Below are 15,248 nucleotides of genomic sequence, written 5' to 3' on the forward strand. Positions count from 1 at the left end.
CCCAGGTGACCCTGGTGACTTCACAAGCAGCTGAAAGCTTTGAGGTGGAACCTCCTCCAGAACAAGCAGGAGGAGTCTGGCTACCTGTCTGCCATCTTCTTCCATCTCAGCAGCAGATCACTTGGCTGGTCAGCAATAGGTAAATTCAGCCTCTCCTTGAAGTACTTCATGATGCCCTGCTCCTCCAGCAGGATGGGCACCCGGTATGTGGAAGACACATCATGGATGAATATCACCTGCCAGCAAACAGCCAAGCACAAAAGACTGAACTGCCAACTCCAACAGGAAGGATCCAGCTTGCCCCTTGCACAGGAAGTGCATTTTGCAGCCTACACACACTCTCAATTTAAACCACTTCCCACTCCAATGAACAGGGCAGCACAGCCCACTTGGAGGCTCCATCAAAGCAGTGCCAGGGACTGGGAGGGAGCTCCAGAGAGCAGCCAGCCCCAGCCCCCTGCCAGAGCAGCAGCCCCCAGGGCAGCTCCCACAGCAACACATCCAGCTGGCTTTGCAATGCCTCCACACAAGGAGACTCCACAGCCTCTCTGGCCAGCCTGCTCCAGCCCTCTGCCACCCTCACAGCCAAAAAGCTTTCCCTCCTCTTCCCCTGCCACCTCCTCTGCTCCAGCTGCCACCCAGTGCCCCTTGGGCTGGCCTTGCACAGCCCTCAGCAGAGCCTGGCTGCCTCCTCCCCACACTGCCCTGCACATCTTCAGCCCCAGCACTGAGGGCAGCCCTCAGGCTCCTCTGCTCCCAGCTCCAAGCCCCAGCTGCCTCAGCCTGGCCTCACAGGGACATCTTCCACTGCCTGCAGCAGCTTGGGGGCTCTGCCATCAACTCTCTCCCAAGCAGTTCCCTGAGCTCCTTCTTGACCTGAAGGGCCCAGAACTGGACCCAAGATTCCAGCTGTGGCCTCCCCAGGGCAGAGCAGAGGGGCAGCAGAACCTCTCTGACCTCCTGCCCACAGCCCTTCTAATGCAGCCCAGGCTGCCCTTGGCCTTCTTGGCCAGCAGGGCACCTTGCTGGCTCAGGGGCATCCTCCTGCCCACCAGCAGCCCCAGATCCCCTTCCCAGCTGTGGCCTCAGCAGTGCAGAGCAGAGAGGGGCAGGAGAGGAGTTTTCCCAGCTGTGTACAGTCACTAACCATGCACTCAAATCACCTTCCCTTCATCCACTTTTTGCATGACATGTACATGGCCATGGGACATAACACTGAGCAGATGAACAGCCAGCATCTGTGCAGTGTCACAGCCTCTGACAGCAAGTCAAAAGCTGTGGAACCAATCACACATGAAGGACAGAGCCTGAACCTGGAGACAGCAAAGCTCAGGGATGTTTGTGTCCTTTCCCACCAATGCAAGCAATGACAAAGAGAACAGTGCAGTGCTGACCTGCTCAGGCTCCACATGGCAGAACATGGAAATCTTCTCCTTCACTGCCATTTCTATAGGCTTTGCACTTCTGCAGACAATCTGTTAGGACAGGTAGAGAAACAGGAAAGAGTTACTGGGCAAAGCAACAGAGGCTCCTCGGTGGGGCAATCCCAAGCACAGAGCCAGGCTAGGTAAGGAGTGGCTGAGAGCAGCCTGGAGGAGAAGGCCTTGGGGGTGTCAGGTGGTGCCAAACTCCCCAGGAGCCAGCAGTGGTCCCTGGCAGCCCAGCAGGCAGCTGTGTGCTGAGCTGCAGCCAGAGCAGGGAGAGCAGCAGCACAGGGAGGGGATTCTGCCCCTCTGCTCTGCTCTGCTCAGCCCCCACCTGCAGCACTGCCTCCAGCTCTGGGGCCCCCAGCACAAGAGGGACCTGGAGCTGCTGGAGAGGCTCCAGAGGAGGCCACCAAGGTGATCAGAGGGCTGCAGAACCTCCCCTGTGGGGACAGGCTGAGAGAGTTGGGGCTGTTGAGCCTGGAGAAGAGAAGGCTGCAGGGAGACCTCAGAGCAGCCTCCCAGTACCTGAAGGGGCTCCAGGAGAACTTGGGAAGGATTTTAGCCAAGGGCTGGGAGTGACAGGATGAGAGGGAATGGATTGAAGCTTGAGGAGGGCAGACTGAGACTGGAGAGGAGGAAAAAATTCTTCCCAGTGAGGCTGGGGAGACTCTGGCACAGGTTGCCCAGGGAGGCTGTGGCTGCCTCCTGCCTGGGGGTGTTGAAGGCCAGGCTGGATGAGGCCTTGAGCAGCCTGGGCTGGTGGGAGGTGTCCCTGCCCATGGCAGGGGGTTGGAACTGGATGATCTTTGAGGTCTCTTCCAACCTAAAGCATTCTCTCAGTCTACTCTGGGCTATCAGCCTGTTCCTAAGGCTTGCTGGCAGGAGCACAGGAGGAAGTGCACTTTGACATCTCTCATCCACCTCTCTGAGACAAATGTAAGATGAAGGCAGTCACAGCAATGGAAACCATCAGAGTCAGCAGGAGAACACAGATCTGGAGTGACAGTGATGGGAGATGCCCCCCAAAAACCAGCAGAAAGGAGGTGAGGAACAGCTCAGCTGGACAAGGCAGCAGTGCCACCTCCATAGAATCATAGAACCAATCAGGTTGGGAAAGACCTCAGAGATCATCAAGTCCAAGCTGTCACCCAGCACCTCATGGCTAACTAACCCATGGCTCCAAGTGCCACATCCAAGCCCCTCTTGAACACCTCCAGGGATGGGGACTGGGCAGAATCAGTGTCCCAAGTGCTGCCCACTCAGTCTGCAGATGCAGAGTGTCCATCCAGGGCCCAGAACAGCCCATGGAGAACAGAAGGGTTCCTGCCCATAGCCAGCTAGGCCAGCCCAGGGAAGCCTGGGAGCAGGCAGCAGGGATCAAGAGCAGGTCTAGGCAAGCTTAGATCAGGCAGCCTGCTAGCACAGCCTATGAAGGAAACCTCCCACCTGCTCTTCTAGGAACTTCCCCACGTGCTGCTGAGGCCTTGGGACCCTGCCCAAGAAAGCAAACACTTCAAGATTGCTTGAATCAGTGCCCAAGCAGCTTTCTGACACTGCCAAGAGGCTGTGCTCAGAGTGTAAAACCTCTGGGCTTTAGCAGCCAACAGCAGCAGTTGGGGGGAAAAGAAACCCCAGCAAGGTGCTGCACTCCTGGCAGCCCCTGCAGTGCCCCAGGCAGGAAATGAGGAGGTGAGGAAGTGCCTGGGTTGGTCTGCTTTGTCTTTTATCACACACACACATTCAATGAGCTCTTCAAAACCCATTTGGGGCTGAGGGGAGTCAGACACTGCCAATTACCTTGAAGGCACCTCAAAAATCACACCCAACTTTCCATATGCAATCAGCACCTCAAGAGGGCTTCTGAAATGTAGGAGCTCAAGCTTGGACCAGAGAGCAGCACTGCATCAATAAAGCTCTTCCCCTCCCTGAGCTGATTACAGTTAGCAGGTCACACTGACTTGAACACAGCCTTCACATAGCCTATTGATAAAGATAGTGCTTTTAGGGACAGAAAACATCTTTGGGGGTAAGTCACAGTGCAGGTCCTGCCTCTGGGTCAGGCCAGTCCCAGGCACAAATCCAGGCTGGGTGCAGAGTGGGTTGAGAGCAGCCCTGAAGGAAGAGCCTTGGGGGTGCTGGGTGCTGAGCAGCTCCCCAGGAGCCAGCAGTGCCCTCCTGCAGCCCAGCAGGCAGCTGTGTGCCAAGCTGCAGCCAGAGGAGTGTGGGCAGCAGGGGAGGATGGTGGCAGTGGTGCAAGCAAGGCTGGGAGTCCTGTTCTGGAACGCAGTGCATGGGTTAGGGCAAGCCCTGAGCACCCAGCTGGGGCATGAACTCTGTGGCCAGCCATGACAAGAAGATAATCACAAGATAATCATTGTCCTCTTCTTACCACAACCAAAATGAGAGCCAAGCAGCAGCTCTCTCCTTCTCCTTTCATCCCATTTGCCACCTTTGCTAGAGGGTGAAATCCTGTGCAAGAGGAGTGTGGGCAGCAGGGCAGCAGAGGGGATTCTGCCCCTGGGCTCTGCTCTGCTCAGACCTCACCTCCAATCCTGCCTCCAGCTCTGGGGTCCCCAGCAGGAGAAGGACACAGAGCCGCTGGAGGGAGGCCAGAGGAGGCCACCAAGATGCTCCCAGGGCTGGAGCAGCTCTGCTGTGAGCACAGGTTGAGGGAGCTGGGGCTGTGCAGCCTGCAGAAGAGAAGGCTCCAGGGGCAGCTCAGAGCTGCCTGCCAGGAGCTGAAGGCATCCTGCAGGAAGGCTGCAGAGAGACTTTGGCTGAGGGGGGCTGGAGCCAGGCCCAGGGGGAATGGTTTGGAGCTGAGGCAGAGCAGGGGCAGAGTGGAGCTGAGGAAGAAGTTGGTGAGGGTGAGGGTGGTGAGAGTGTGGCACAGGCTGCCCAGGGAGGCTGTGGCTGCCTCCTGCCTGGGGGTGCTGAAGGCCAGGCTGGCTGAGGCCTTGAGCAGCTGAGTGGAGCTGAGAGGTGTCCCTGGGCATGGTGGGGAGCTTGGGGGAGCTGAGCTCTGAGCTCCCTTCCAGCCTGAGCCACTCTGTGATTCTAGGGCATGAGCCTAAGTCTGAACTGTGTCTGCAGTGGCATCTGAAGCTGTGCTGCCTTGGCTTTACTGCTGTCAACACTTGAGCAAGCAGATTGGTATCAGTCAGGTGTTAACATCAATGCCCATCAAGCTGCAATCTGCTTAGCCTCCCCTCTGCTCCCAATGAAAAGTGCCAGGGAGGCAAATACTGCAGCCAGGGAAGAAGCCCCTGCTCATTACTGGATCACTGGGGAGAAAGGATGGAAGAAGCTGAGCATTTGTCATCCTTTGCCAGCTGGCATGAGGTGAAACTTGCTGGCCCTAGGTTCACTATAGTCTGTGCTGCAAGAAGGGGTTGAGGGCAGCCCTGCAGAGAACAACCTGGCAGTACTGATAGATGAGAAGCTGGCCATGAGCCAGCAGCATGCACTCACAGCCCAGAAAGCTATGATATCCTGGCCTGCACCACAAGTGTGGCCAGCAGCTGGAGGGAGGTGGTTGTGCCCCTCTGCCCTGCCCCAGGGAGACCCCACTGGGAGTATTTGATCCAGCCCTAGAGTCCTCAGCACAAGAAAGATACAAACATGTGGGAGTGGGGTGGGGGGGGTGAGCCCTTGAGAGCTGTGCCCAGTTTTGGGCACCTCAGCACAGGAGAGATGTGGAGGTGCTGGAGCCAGGGCAGAGCAGGGCAAGGAAGCTGTGGAGGGCCTGGGGAATAAATCTGATGGAGAGAGACTGAAGGAGCTGGGGATGGTCAGTGTGAAACAGAGGAGGCTGAGGGGAGAGAGACCTCCTGGCTGTCTGCAGCTACCTGCAAGGAGGTTGTGGAGAGGTTGGTGCTGGTCTCTTCCCACAGGTGATTAGTGCCAGAACAAGAGGGAATGGCCTCAAGCTGTGACTGGGGAGGGTTAGACTGGGCAGTAGGAAACCTTTTTCCCAGCAAGAGTGGTCAGGCACTGGAATGTGCTGCCCAGGGAGGTGGTGGAGTCCCCAAGCCTGGCTGTGTTTCAAGGTGGTTTGAACAGAATAGAATAAACCAGGTTGGAAAAGACCTTTGAGATCACCAAGTCCAACCTATCACCCAGCACCATCTGATCAACTCAACCATGGCACCAAGTGCCTCAGCCAGGCTCTTCCTAAACACCTCCAGGGATGGGGACTCCACCACCTCCCTGGGCAGCACATCCCATGGCCAATCTCTCTTGCTGGGAAGAACTTTCTCCTCACCTCCAGCCTAAACCTCCCCTGGCACAGCTTGAGACTGTGTCCTCTTCTTCTGGGGCTGGCTGCCTGGCAGAAGAGACCAACCCCCACCTGGCTACAACCTCCCTTCAGGGAGTTGCAGAGAGCAAGAAGGTCTCCCCTGAGCCTCCTCTTCTGCAGGCTAAGCAACCCCAGCTCCCTCAGCCTCTCCTCCCAGGGCTGTGCTCCAGACCCCTCCCCAGCTTTATTGCCCTTCTCTGGACACCTTCCAGCAGCTCAACATCCCTCCTGGACTGAGGGGCTCAGATGTGGTCCTTGGGGCTCTGGTTTAGGGGTGACCCTTGCAGAGTAGGGCTCTGGGCTGGACTTGGTGATCCTGAGGGTCTGCTCCAACCTGAATGTTTCTGTGATTCTGAGTGCAGCAAGAGGCCACAAAAATGACCAGAGGGATGGAACACCTCTCCTGTGAAGAGAGGCTGACAGAACTGGAGCTGCCTAGCCTGGAGAAGGCTCCAGGGAGCCCTTGTTGTGGCCTTGCAATACCTAAAGGAGGTCTACAATAAAGGTGAGGACAGACTTTCTACAGCCCTTGCTGCAACAGGAACAAGGGGCAATGATTTTCAACTAAAAAGAGGGTAAATTCAGAGCAGATACAAGGAGGACATTCTTTACAGTGAGGGTGAGGGAACTCTGGGAACAGCCTGCCCAGAGAAGGGGCTGAAGCCCCAGCCCTGGAAACATTCAAGGTCAGGCTGCATGGGGCTCTGAGCAACCTGACCTAGTTGAAGATGTCCCTGCCCACTGCAGGAGCATTGGAATGACCTCCAGGAGGTCTCCTCCACCCTAAACTGCTGTATGAAAGAAAGTGAGGAGCCTTTCCTGGAGAAGACTCACCCAGAGGGGTTGCATCTCCAGAGAGGAGCACTCTGAAAGGCTCTGCTTCAAAGGCAGGGCTGCTGCTGCTGCTGCTTCATCATGTCACACAAAGCCACTTGTGAGAGAATGGCAGAGGCACTTCAGCTCTTCCCACAAAGCAGACTGAGACTTCACACTCTCTGCATTCTGCACTGCAGAATGACTTCAGTGTGAAGATCCCTTCAGAAGAAGACAGCTGCAGGCCCAGGATGCTGCAGGGAGTCAGCTGAACTAAGTTAAGGTTGAGTGGCTTGGAGCCATTTGCTTTCCTGCTTTGGGCAAGCAGTGCAGCTCACCTTCTGCACTTCTCCTGAAGCCCTCACCCCTGATGGGGGACTGAAGGCTCCTTCCTTGGACACAGGGGCCTGCAAGGACTCTGCTAGATGACTCCCAGATTAAAAACCTGCACTTGTTGACTCACCAAATCTGGAGACAGGCCCAGCCCCCTCAGTGCTCGGACGCTGTTCTGCGTGGGCTTCGTCTTCTGCTCACCAGTGGCATTAGGCTGGAAAGAGATCATTGCAAAGCTTGAACAGCAGCTAGCACCCACTCACACACTAATCACAGCCCAAAGGAGAAACCTGACTGCAGGAAGTAAACAAAGGCAAGAGGAGCCTCAATATGCCAGGAGCAGAAATAGAATCACAGACTTGTCAGGGCGGGAAGGGACCTCAAGGAGCAGCCAGCCCCAACCCCCCTGCCATGGCCAGGGACACCTCACACTGCAGCAGGTTGCTCACAGCCACAGCCAGCCTGGCTGCAAACACCTCCAGGCAGGAGGCTTCTACCACCTCCCTGCTTTTTTTGGTAACTTAGGGCATTGAAATGGATTCTCACTCAGTTATGTAATTATCAAGGCCTTTAAGGGTGGGTTTGGGGTAACTTAGGGCATTAAAACAGATTCTCACATCAGTAACAACCCCAGGCAGTGCTACAGGCTGGGGTCAGAGTGGCTGAGAGCAGCCAGGCAGAGAGGGACCTGGGGGGACTGGGTGAGAGCAGGCTGAACAGGAGCCAGCAGTGTGCCCAGGGGGCCAAGAAGGCCAAGGGCGTCCTGGCCTGCAGCAGGAAGAGTGTGGCCAGCAGGAGCAGGGAAGTCCTTGTGCCCTGTGCTCAGCACTGCTCAGGCCACCCCTTGAGTCCTGTGTCCAGTTCTGGGCCCCTCAGGTTAGGAAAGATGTTGAGCTGCTGGAAGGTGTCCAGAGAAGGGCAACAAAGCTGGGGAGGGGTCTGGAGCACAGCCCTGGGAGGAGAGGCTGAGGGAGCTGGGGTTGCTTAGCCTGCAGAAGAGGAGGCTCAGGGGAGACCTTCTTGCTCTCTGCAACTCCCTGAGGGGAGGTTGTAGCCAGGTGGGGGTTGGTCTCTTCTGCCAGGCACCCAGCCCCAGAACAAGAGGACACAGTCTCAAGCTGTGCCAGGGGAGGTTTAGGCTGGATGTTAGGAAGAAGTTCTTCCCAGCAAGAGAGATTGGCCATGGGAATGTGCTGCCCAGGGAGGTGGTGGAGTCCCCATCCCTGGAGGTGTTTAGGAAGAGCCTGGCTGAGGCACTTGGTGCCATGGTTTAGTTGATCAGATGGTGCTGGGTGATAGGTTGGACTGGATGCTCTCAAAGTTCTTATCCAACCTGGTTAATGCAATTCAATTCAATTCAATTCTATTCCACTCCATCCCACTCCATTCCACTCCACTCCATTCCATTCCATTCCACTCCATTCCATTCTATTCCATTCTATTCCATTCCATTCCATTCTATTCCATTCTATTCCATTCCATTCTATTCCATTCTATTCCACTCCATTCCATTCCACTCCATTCCATTCCACTCCACTCCATTCTATTCCATTCTATTCCATTCCATTCTATTCTATTCCATTCCATTCCACTCCACTCCACTCCACTCCACTCCACTCCACTCCACTCCATTCAATAACTACCAAGGCCTTAACCCCAAGGACCTGAGGTTTCATCTCTCTCTCTCTGATGTCCCCTGGCATGAAAGGGTTAATGAGATCAGGAAGCAAAGCCTACCACAGTGCAAAACCTGTGTTGTTCATTTCAGTAGCTCACCTGTGGCACTAGACTGACATGGATGTTGCAGAAGTTCTCTCTTTTAGCTTTGAACTGGAACTGCCTGAAAGCTTCAACAAATGGCATCCCTTCAATGTCCCCAATGGTTCCTCCCAGCTGGAAAGCAAAAGAAAGGTCAGAGAGGCAGAAAGCAAAGCCAGAAGGTGTGCAGGGTGGCTGTGATGACACAACAGCTGTCACCAACAAGACACAGACACTGTTCTGACAGCCCTCCAGCATCAGTGGAAGTCCTGTGGACAACAGGAGATAACAGATCCCATCATAGAGGATGGCAAACATTTATTCCCAGCCCTTATAAACAGAAAGAAATTGCATTGGGGATTTGTTTTGGCTCAGGTTGATACTGAAAGAGGCCTGGGGGAAACAAGGAAAGACTGCATTGGGTTGGAAGGGAGCCTCCAAGGGCATCCTGTCTGACCCCCCTGTAGGCAGCAGGGACAGCTCCAGCCAGAGCAGGCTGCCCAGGGACATATCCAGGCTGAGCCTGAATGGCTCCAGGGATGGAAGAGAACCTCCAAGGGCATCCTGTCTGACCCCCTTGCAGGCAGCAGGGACAGCTCCAGCCAGAGCAGGCTGCCCAGGGACACAGCCAGGCTGAGCTTGAATGGCTCCAGGGATGGAGCCTCAAGCACCTCCCTAAGCAGACTGTTCAGTGCCTCCCTGTGCAGAGCTTCCTCCTGATGTCCAACCTCACTCTGCCCTGCTCCAGTTCCAATCCATGGCCTCTGGTCCTATCCCCACAGCCCCTCCTGAACAGTCCCTCCCCAGCCTGCCTGCAGGTCCCCTGTAGACACTGAAATGCAGCTCTAAGGTCTGCCTGGAGCCTTCTCTTCTGCAGGCTGGTCAGCCCCAGCTCCCTCAGCCTGGCCTCACAGCAGAGGTTCTCCAATCCCTGATCATCTTCATGGCCTCCTCTGGAGCCTCTCCATCAGGTCGATATCCTTCCTGTGCTGAGGGCTCCAGAGCTGGCCCCAGCCCTGCAGCTGAGGTCTCCCCAGAGCAGAGCAGAGGGGCAGGATCCTCTCTCTCCAGCTCTGGCCACACTGCTTTGGATGCCAAACCAACACCCAAGACTAAGTCCATGGCAGAAGTGGCCCTATAAAGACAGAGGTGTCCTTCAAAGACAGGAGAGCTGTAGTAGACTAAACCCAGAACAAACACTTTAGCACTCAGGTCTTAGGGGGGAACTATTCCAGCATGATCTTTCTCTGCCACCCAGTGGACTTTGCCTGCACTGCCTGTTTGTGTTCACCCAGCACTTGTGACAATTGTGTTTGGATGTGACACACACATTCCATCCTACTCCTCCAGGGTCTTGCCATGGCCCTGCTGAGGCCAGGCTGAGGCAGCTGGGGCTTGGAGCTTGGAGCAGAGGAGCCTGAGGGCTGCCCTCAGTGCTGGGGCTGAAGATGTGCAGGGCAGTGTGGGGAGGAGGCAGCCAGGCTCTGCTGAGGGCTGTGCAAGGCCAGCCCAAGGGGCACTGGGTGGCAGCTGGAGCAGAGGAGGTGCCAGGGGAAGAGGAGGGAAAGCTTTTTGGCTGGGAGGGTGGCAGAGGGCTGGAGCAGGCTGGCCAGAGAGGCTGTGGAGTCTCCTTGTGTGGAGGCATTGCAAAGCCAGCTGGATGTGCTGCTGTGGGAGCTGCCCTGGGGGCTCCTGCTCTGGCAGGGGGCTTGGCCTGGCTGCTCTCTGGAGCTGCCTTCCAGCCCCTCACACTCTGTGATCCTGTGAAGCTATGTGGAAGGCTGGAATGCTCCAGCCTCTCCTGATGACCTTAGGAGATCCCAGGCAGCACAGAAGGTTTCTCAGTACTATTAATAGCATAAAGTGTCAGACAAAGGCCTGTACCCTGGAACAGGTACCTCACATTACAGAAGCTGCCTGCTTTGTTACTACAAGTTAATAAACTCTTAAGCAGCAAAATTCCTGCAGTGTTTTAGAAGGGATTTAGCCAAGGCAAGAGAAGCCATAAGGGTAAGATCACACCTGGCAGTCTCAGAACAAACCAAAGGACACACAACATGTCTTGGCCTTGCTGCTCACCGTTGAACTCCAGGCTGACCTTCTCCCAGCCAGCAGCAGAGGCAAAGCAGACCAGCTCTGGGTGCTCACTGGGGACAGACATCCTACAAGGTTTCATACTTGCCTCAATCACACAGATCTGTGGCTCCTCTCTGTCATCATCCACTGGAACCTTTGCCTGAGTCATGACCCACTCCTGAACTGCATCAGTGATGTGTGGAACAACTGCAAGACAAAACCCAAGGCACCAAGCAGATCTTTAGGCCCAGCTAGAGAGGGGACCCACTCCTTGCCCCCATGGCCCTCTGCCTCTGTGGCTGCTCTGTGCTCTTCACCAAGCCTGCCTGTGTTTCAAGGTGGTTTGGATGTGGTGCTTGGGGATATGGTTCAGGGGTGACCCTTGCAGAGTAGAGTTAGTGCTTGGGCTTGGTGATCCTGAGGGTCTTCTCCAACCTGAATGTCTGTGTGTGTGATTCTCTGTGGGTCTCCAAACAGCACTGCCTGGATCTGCTCTGGGAGAGGAGAGCAGATCTGGGGGAACTGGGCTGGAGGTTTTGGTGCCATCATTCCAGCAGCAGGAAAGCCTCCCAGTCCCTTGGGTGCTCCTGTCCCAGCCTTGGGGTCTCAGTCTCCTCTGGCATAGCCCAGGCCAGAGACCTGGGAGGCAGGCTGGGATTGCAAAGGTTGGAGGAGATGATCCTTGAGGCCCCTTGCAAGCTGGTACTCCATGATGTGCATACAAAGGGGGGGTGGGAAATGAGCACAAGTCAGAAGGCAACTCTGTTTTCTGCTCCTCCTTTCCAGGAAGCCAGAAGCCCCAGCAGTGCAGGAATGTGCCCAGACCTCTTGGGAAGGAGAAAGGAGCAAGGTGATGCAGCAAGGCACAGCTTGCTCTAACAGATCCCTCTTTTCTGGAGCCTGAAGGGAACTGTATCCCCCAGAAGCAAAAACATCACCTTGCACTGTTTTGCCCAGGTAATCCCCATGCCTCTCCTTGTTAATGACATGCTGATAGATCTTGCCAGTGGTGATGTTGTTGTCCTTATAGAGGTTGATGTCCAAAAACCTCTCATAGTTTCCCAGGTCTAAATCCACTTCTCCACCATCGTTCAGTACAAACACTTCACCTGCAAGAAGAAGGTGAAAAGGCACAACAGAAGCCATCAGAACTGGATCCCAGGCACAGAAGGAAGACCATGAGGTCAGCTAAAACTGAAGGAGTGCTCTTTAAAATGGCTTATCACAACAGCACAGCCAGGAAGCAGAGGCTGCACCCCAGCTGCATTGCCATGCTGTGTGGCAGTGGAGGAGTCCTCACTTGGGCATCAATTCTCCAGCCCAAATTCCATCATGAGTTCACTGCCCTCCAGTCAGACCTGGACAGGCTGCAGAGCTGGGTGGGGGGAAATGGAATGAAATCCAACAAGGCCAAGGGTAGAGTCCTTGCAGCTGGGGAAGAACAACCCCATGGAGCAGGATGGGTTGGAGACTGAGCTGTTGGAGAGCAGCACAGGGGAAAGGGACCTGGGGGTGCAGGTGGGCAGGAGGATGCTTCTGAGCCAGCAAGGTGCCCTGGTGGCCAAGAAGGCCAAGGGCATCCTGGGCTGCATTAGAAGGGCTGTGGGCAGGAGGTCAGAGAGGTTCTCCTGCCCCTCTGCTCTGCCCTGGGGAGGCCACAGATGGAATCTTGTGTCCAGGTCTGGGCCCCTCAGCTCAAGAAGGAGCTGAGGGAAGGGCTGGAGAGAGTCGATGGCAGAGCCCCCAAGCTGCTGCAGGCAGTGGAAGATGTCCCTGTGAGGCCAGGCTGAGGCAGCTGGGGCTTGGAGCTGGGAGCAGAGGAGCCTGAGGGCTGCCCTCAGTGCTGGGGCTGAAGATGTGCAGGGCAGTGTGGGGAGGAGGCAGCCAGGCTCTGCTGAGGGCTGTGCAAGGCCAGCCCAAGGGGCACTGGGTGGCAGCTGGAGCAGAGGAGGTGGCAGGGGAAGAGGAGGGAAAGCTTTTTGGCTGGGAGGGTGGCAGAGGGCTGGAGCAGGCTGGCCAGAGAGGCTGTGGAGTCTCCTTGTGTGGAGGCATTGCAAAGCCAGCTGGATGTGTTGCTGTGGGAGCTGCCCTGGGGGCTCCTGCTCTGGCAGGGGGCTGGGGCTGGCTGCTCTCTGGAGCTCCCTTCCAGCCCCTGGCACTCTCTGATCCTGTGGTGCCTGTTTCATGGAAGGACACACTGGCATGTTACAGAGAGGAAGAACCTACTCAGCAAAGCAACTTCCAACAACTAGGCTTCTCCTCTCTTTACTCCAAGCAGGCAATTCCCACTGAGAACACACAGCGGGGGAAGAAACACGCACCCCAGAGAGGTGAAAAAGCAACCGATAGCTACCACAGCAGTGGCCCTTTGAAAGCAAGCAAGCAAGCAAGCAGGCAGAGTGCTGGGGGCAGAGGGAAGAGCAGTGCCCTCCATACCATGCTCATATGGGGAGAAGGTGCCAGCATCAATGTTGATGTACGGATCGATTTTGATGGCAGTCACACGCAGGCCGCAGGACTTCAGGATGGTGCCAATGCTGCTGGCAATGATGCCTTTGCCAATGCCCGAGATGACTCCACCAGTCACCAGAATGTACTTCATTGGAAGACCAGCAGGGGCAGCCAGGCCTCCAGCTGCAAAGGAGAGAGGCAGACATCTGGGGGATGCAAAGTCAGGGCAGGGGAAAGCGCAGCCCCCGGCGGGATCCGACCGGAAACGACCCCCGGGAAACAGACACCAAAAATGACTGCTCTGGAACCAGGGAGCATAAAGCAAGCACCTAAAGCCACTCTGCAGGCAGGGGGAAAACAGACACCCCTTGGAAGGGAGCTCCAAAGCTCATCCAGCCCAATCCCCTGCACCCAGCAGGGACATCCTCCACCAGAGCAGGTTGCTCACAGCCTTCTCCAGCCTCACCTTCAACAGCTCCAGCCATGGAGCCTCAGCTCCCTCCCTGGGCAACCTGTGGCAGTGTGGCAGCAGCCTCCTGGGGCAGAACTTGTTCCTCACAGCCAATCTCCATCTGCTCTGCTCTCCTTTCAAACCCTTGCCCCTGGGCCTGTCTCTGCAGGCCTTTGGGAGCAGTCATAGAATCACAGAATCAATAAGGTTGAAAAAGACCTCAGAGATCATCAAGGCCAAGCTGTCACCCAACACCTCAGGACTAACTAAACCATGGCTGCAAGTGCCACATCCAATCCCCTCTTGAACACCTCCAGGGATGGGGACTCCACCACCTCCCTGGGCAGCACATCCCAATGGCCAATCTCTCTTGCTGGGAAGAACTTTCTCCTCACCTCCAGCCTAAACCTCCCCTGGCACAGCTTGAGACTGTGTCCTCTTGTTCTGGGGCTGGGTGCCTGGGAGAGGAGACCAACCCCCACCTGGCTACAGCTTCCCTTCAGGGAGTTGCAGAGAGCAAGAAGGTCTCCCCTGAGCCTCCTCTTCTGCAGGCTAAGCAACCCCAGCTCCCTCAGCCTCTCCTCCCAGGGCTGTGCTCCAGACCCCTCCCCAGCTTTGTTGCCCTTCTCTGGACACCTTCCAGCAGCTCAACATCTTTCCTAACCTGAGGGGCCCAGAGCTGGACACAGGACTCAAGGGGTGGCCTCAGCAGTGCTGAGCACAGGGCACAAGGACTTCCCTGCTCCTGCTGGCCACACTCTTCCTGATGCAGGCCAGGATGCCCTTGGCCTTCTTGGCCCCCTGGGCACACTGCTGCCTCCTGTTCAGCCTACTCTCACCCAGTCCCCCCAGGTCCCTCTCTGCCTGGCTGCTCTCAGCCACTCTGACCCCAGCCTGCAGCACTGCCTGGGGTTGCTGTGGCCAATGTGCAGCACCTGGCACTTGGATGTGTTCAATCTCCTGCCCTTGGCCTCTGCCCATCTGCCCAGCCTGGCAAGGTCCCTCTGCAGAGCTCTCCTGCCCTCTAACAGATCAACTCCTGCCCCCAGCTTGCTGTCAGCTGCAAACTTACTGCTGCTGGACTCCATCCCCTCCTCCAGATCATCAGTAAAGATACTGACCAGGCTGGGGCCCAGCACTGCTCCCTGGGGCACACCACTGGTGCCTGGCTGCCAGCTGGCTGTGGCACCATTCACCACCACTCTCTGGGCTCAGCCTCCAGCCGGGGGGAGGGCAGAACGAACCTGCTCTGTACTAAGAGATCCAAACACCACACCAGGTACATCGTAAGATGGGAGGGGAGATACTCAAACAGCTTCCAGTCCATCTGTGCTGCCTGACACTGTGTGCAAGTATGAATGATCCAGAACTACTTAAAAAACATGAGGACACCCCCAGAGAAACCTCCTGATGATGACTATCCTCATTAAAAACTCCTCACCTGCATTCTGGTTGCTGTAGTCTGCTGCTAGCCCTGACTGCTGCTGCTACTATCCCTGCTGGACTCCTACTTCACCTGGCATGGATTTTGCCACCTTTTCTCCATCCTCTCTCAAACCAGGATGATGTTGTGTCTGTCTCTTCATAACTGCATTCACATTACACTCAGGCAGCTTGGAGGCTGGGATCACAGAATTGT

General features: G+C 56.1%; 1 protein-coding gene across 2 annotated transcripts in view; it reads right to left on the reverse strand.

The window, feature by feature from the left end:
• Positions 1-13,342, reverse strand: part of CTPS2 (CTP synthase 2) — a 54,076-nt gene extending 40,734 nt beyond the window's left edge. For both annotated transcript variants that reach the window (XM_054166024.1, XM_054166025.1), the window contains exons 1-7: positions 13,144-13,342; positions 11,646-11,816; positions 10,814-10,914; positions 8,650-8,766; positions 7,004-7,087; positions 1,395-1,475; positions 85-236 (exon numbers count right to left, since the gene is read on the reverse strand). In XM_054166024.1, coding sequence (XP_054021999.1) covers positions 85-236; positions 1,395-1,475; positions 7,004-7,087; positions 8,650-8,766; positions 10,814-10,914; positions 11,646-11,816; positions 13,144-13,309 — 872 coding nt within the window. In that variant the 5' untranslated portion in view covers positions 13,310-13,342. The remainder of the gene's footprint in view (positions 1-84; positions 237-1,394; positions 1,476-7,003; positions 7,088-8,649; positions 8,767-10,813; positions 10,915-11,645; positions 11,817-13,143) is intronic.
• Between the last annotated feature and the right edge of the window lie 1,906 nt (positions 13,343-15,248).

The sequence above is a fragment of the Dryobates pubescens genome, chromosome 12, assembly GCF_014839835.1.
Source record: "Dryobates pubescens isolate bDryPub1 chromosome 12, bDryPub1.pri, whole genome shotgun sequence".
In the NCBI taxonomy this organism is placed as follows: Eukaryota; Metazoa; Chordata; class Aves; order Piciformes; family Picidae; genus Dryobates; species Dryobates pubescens.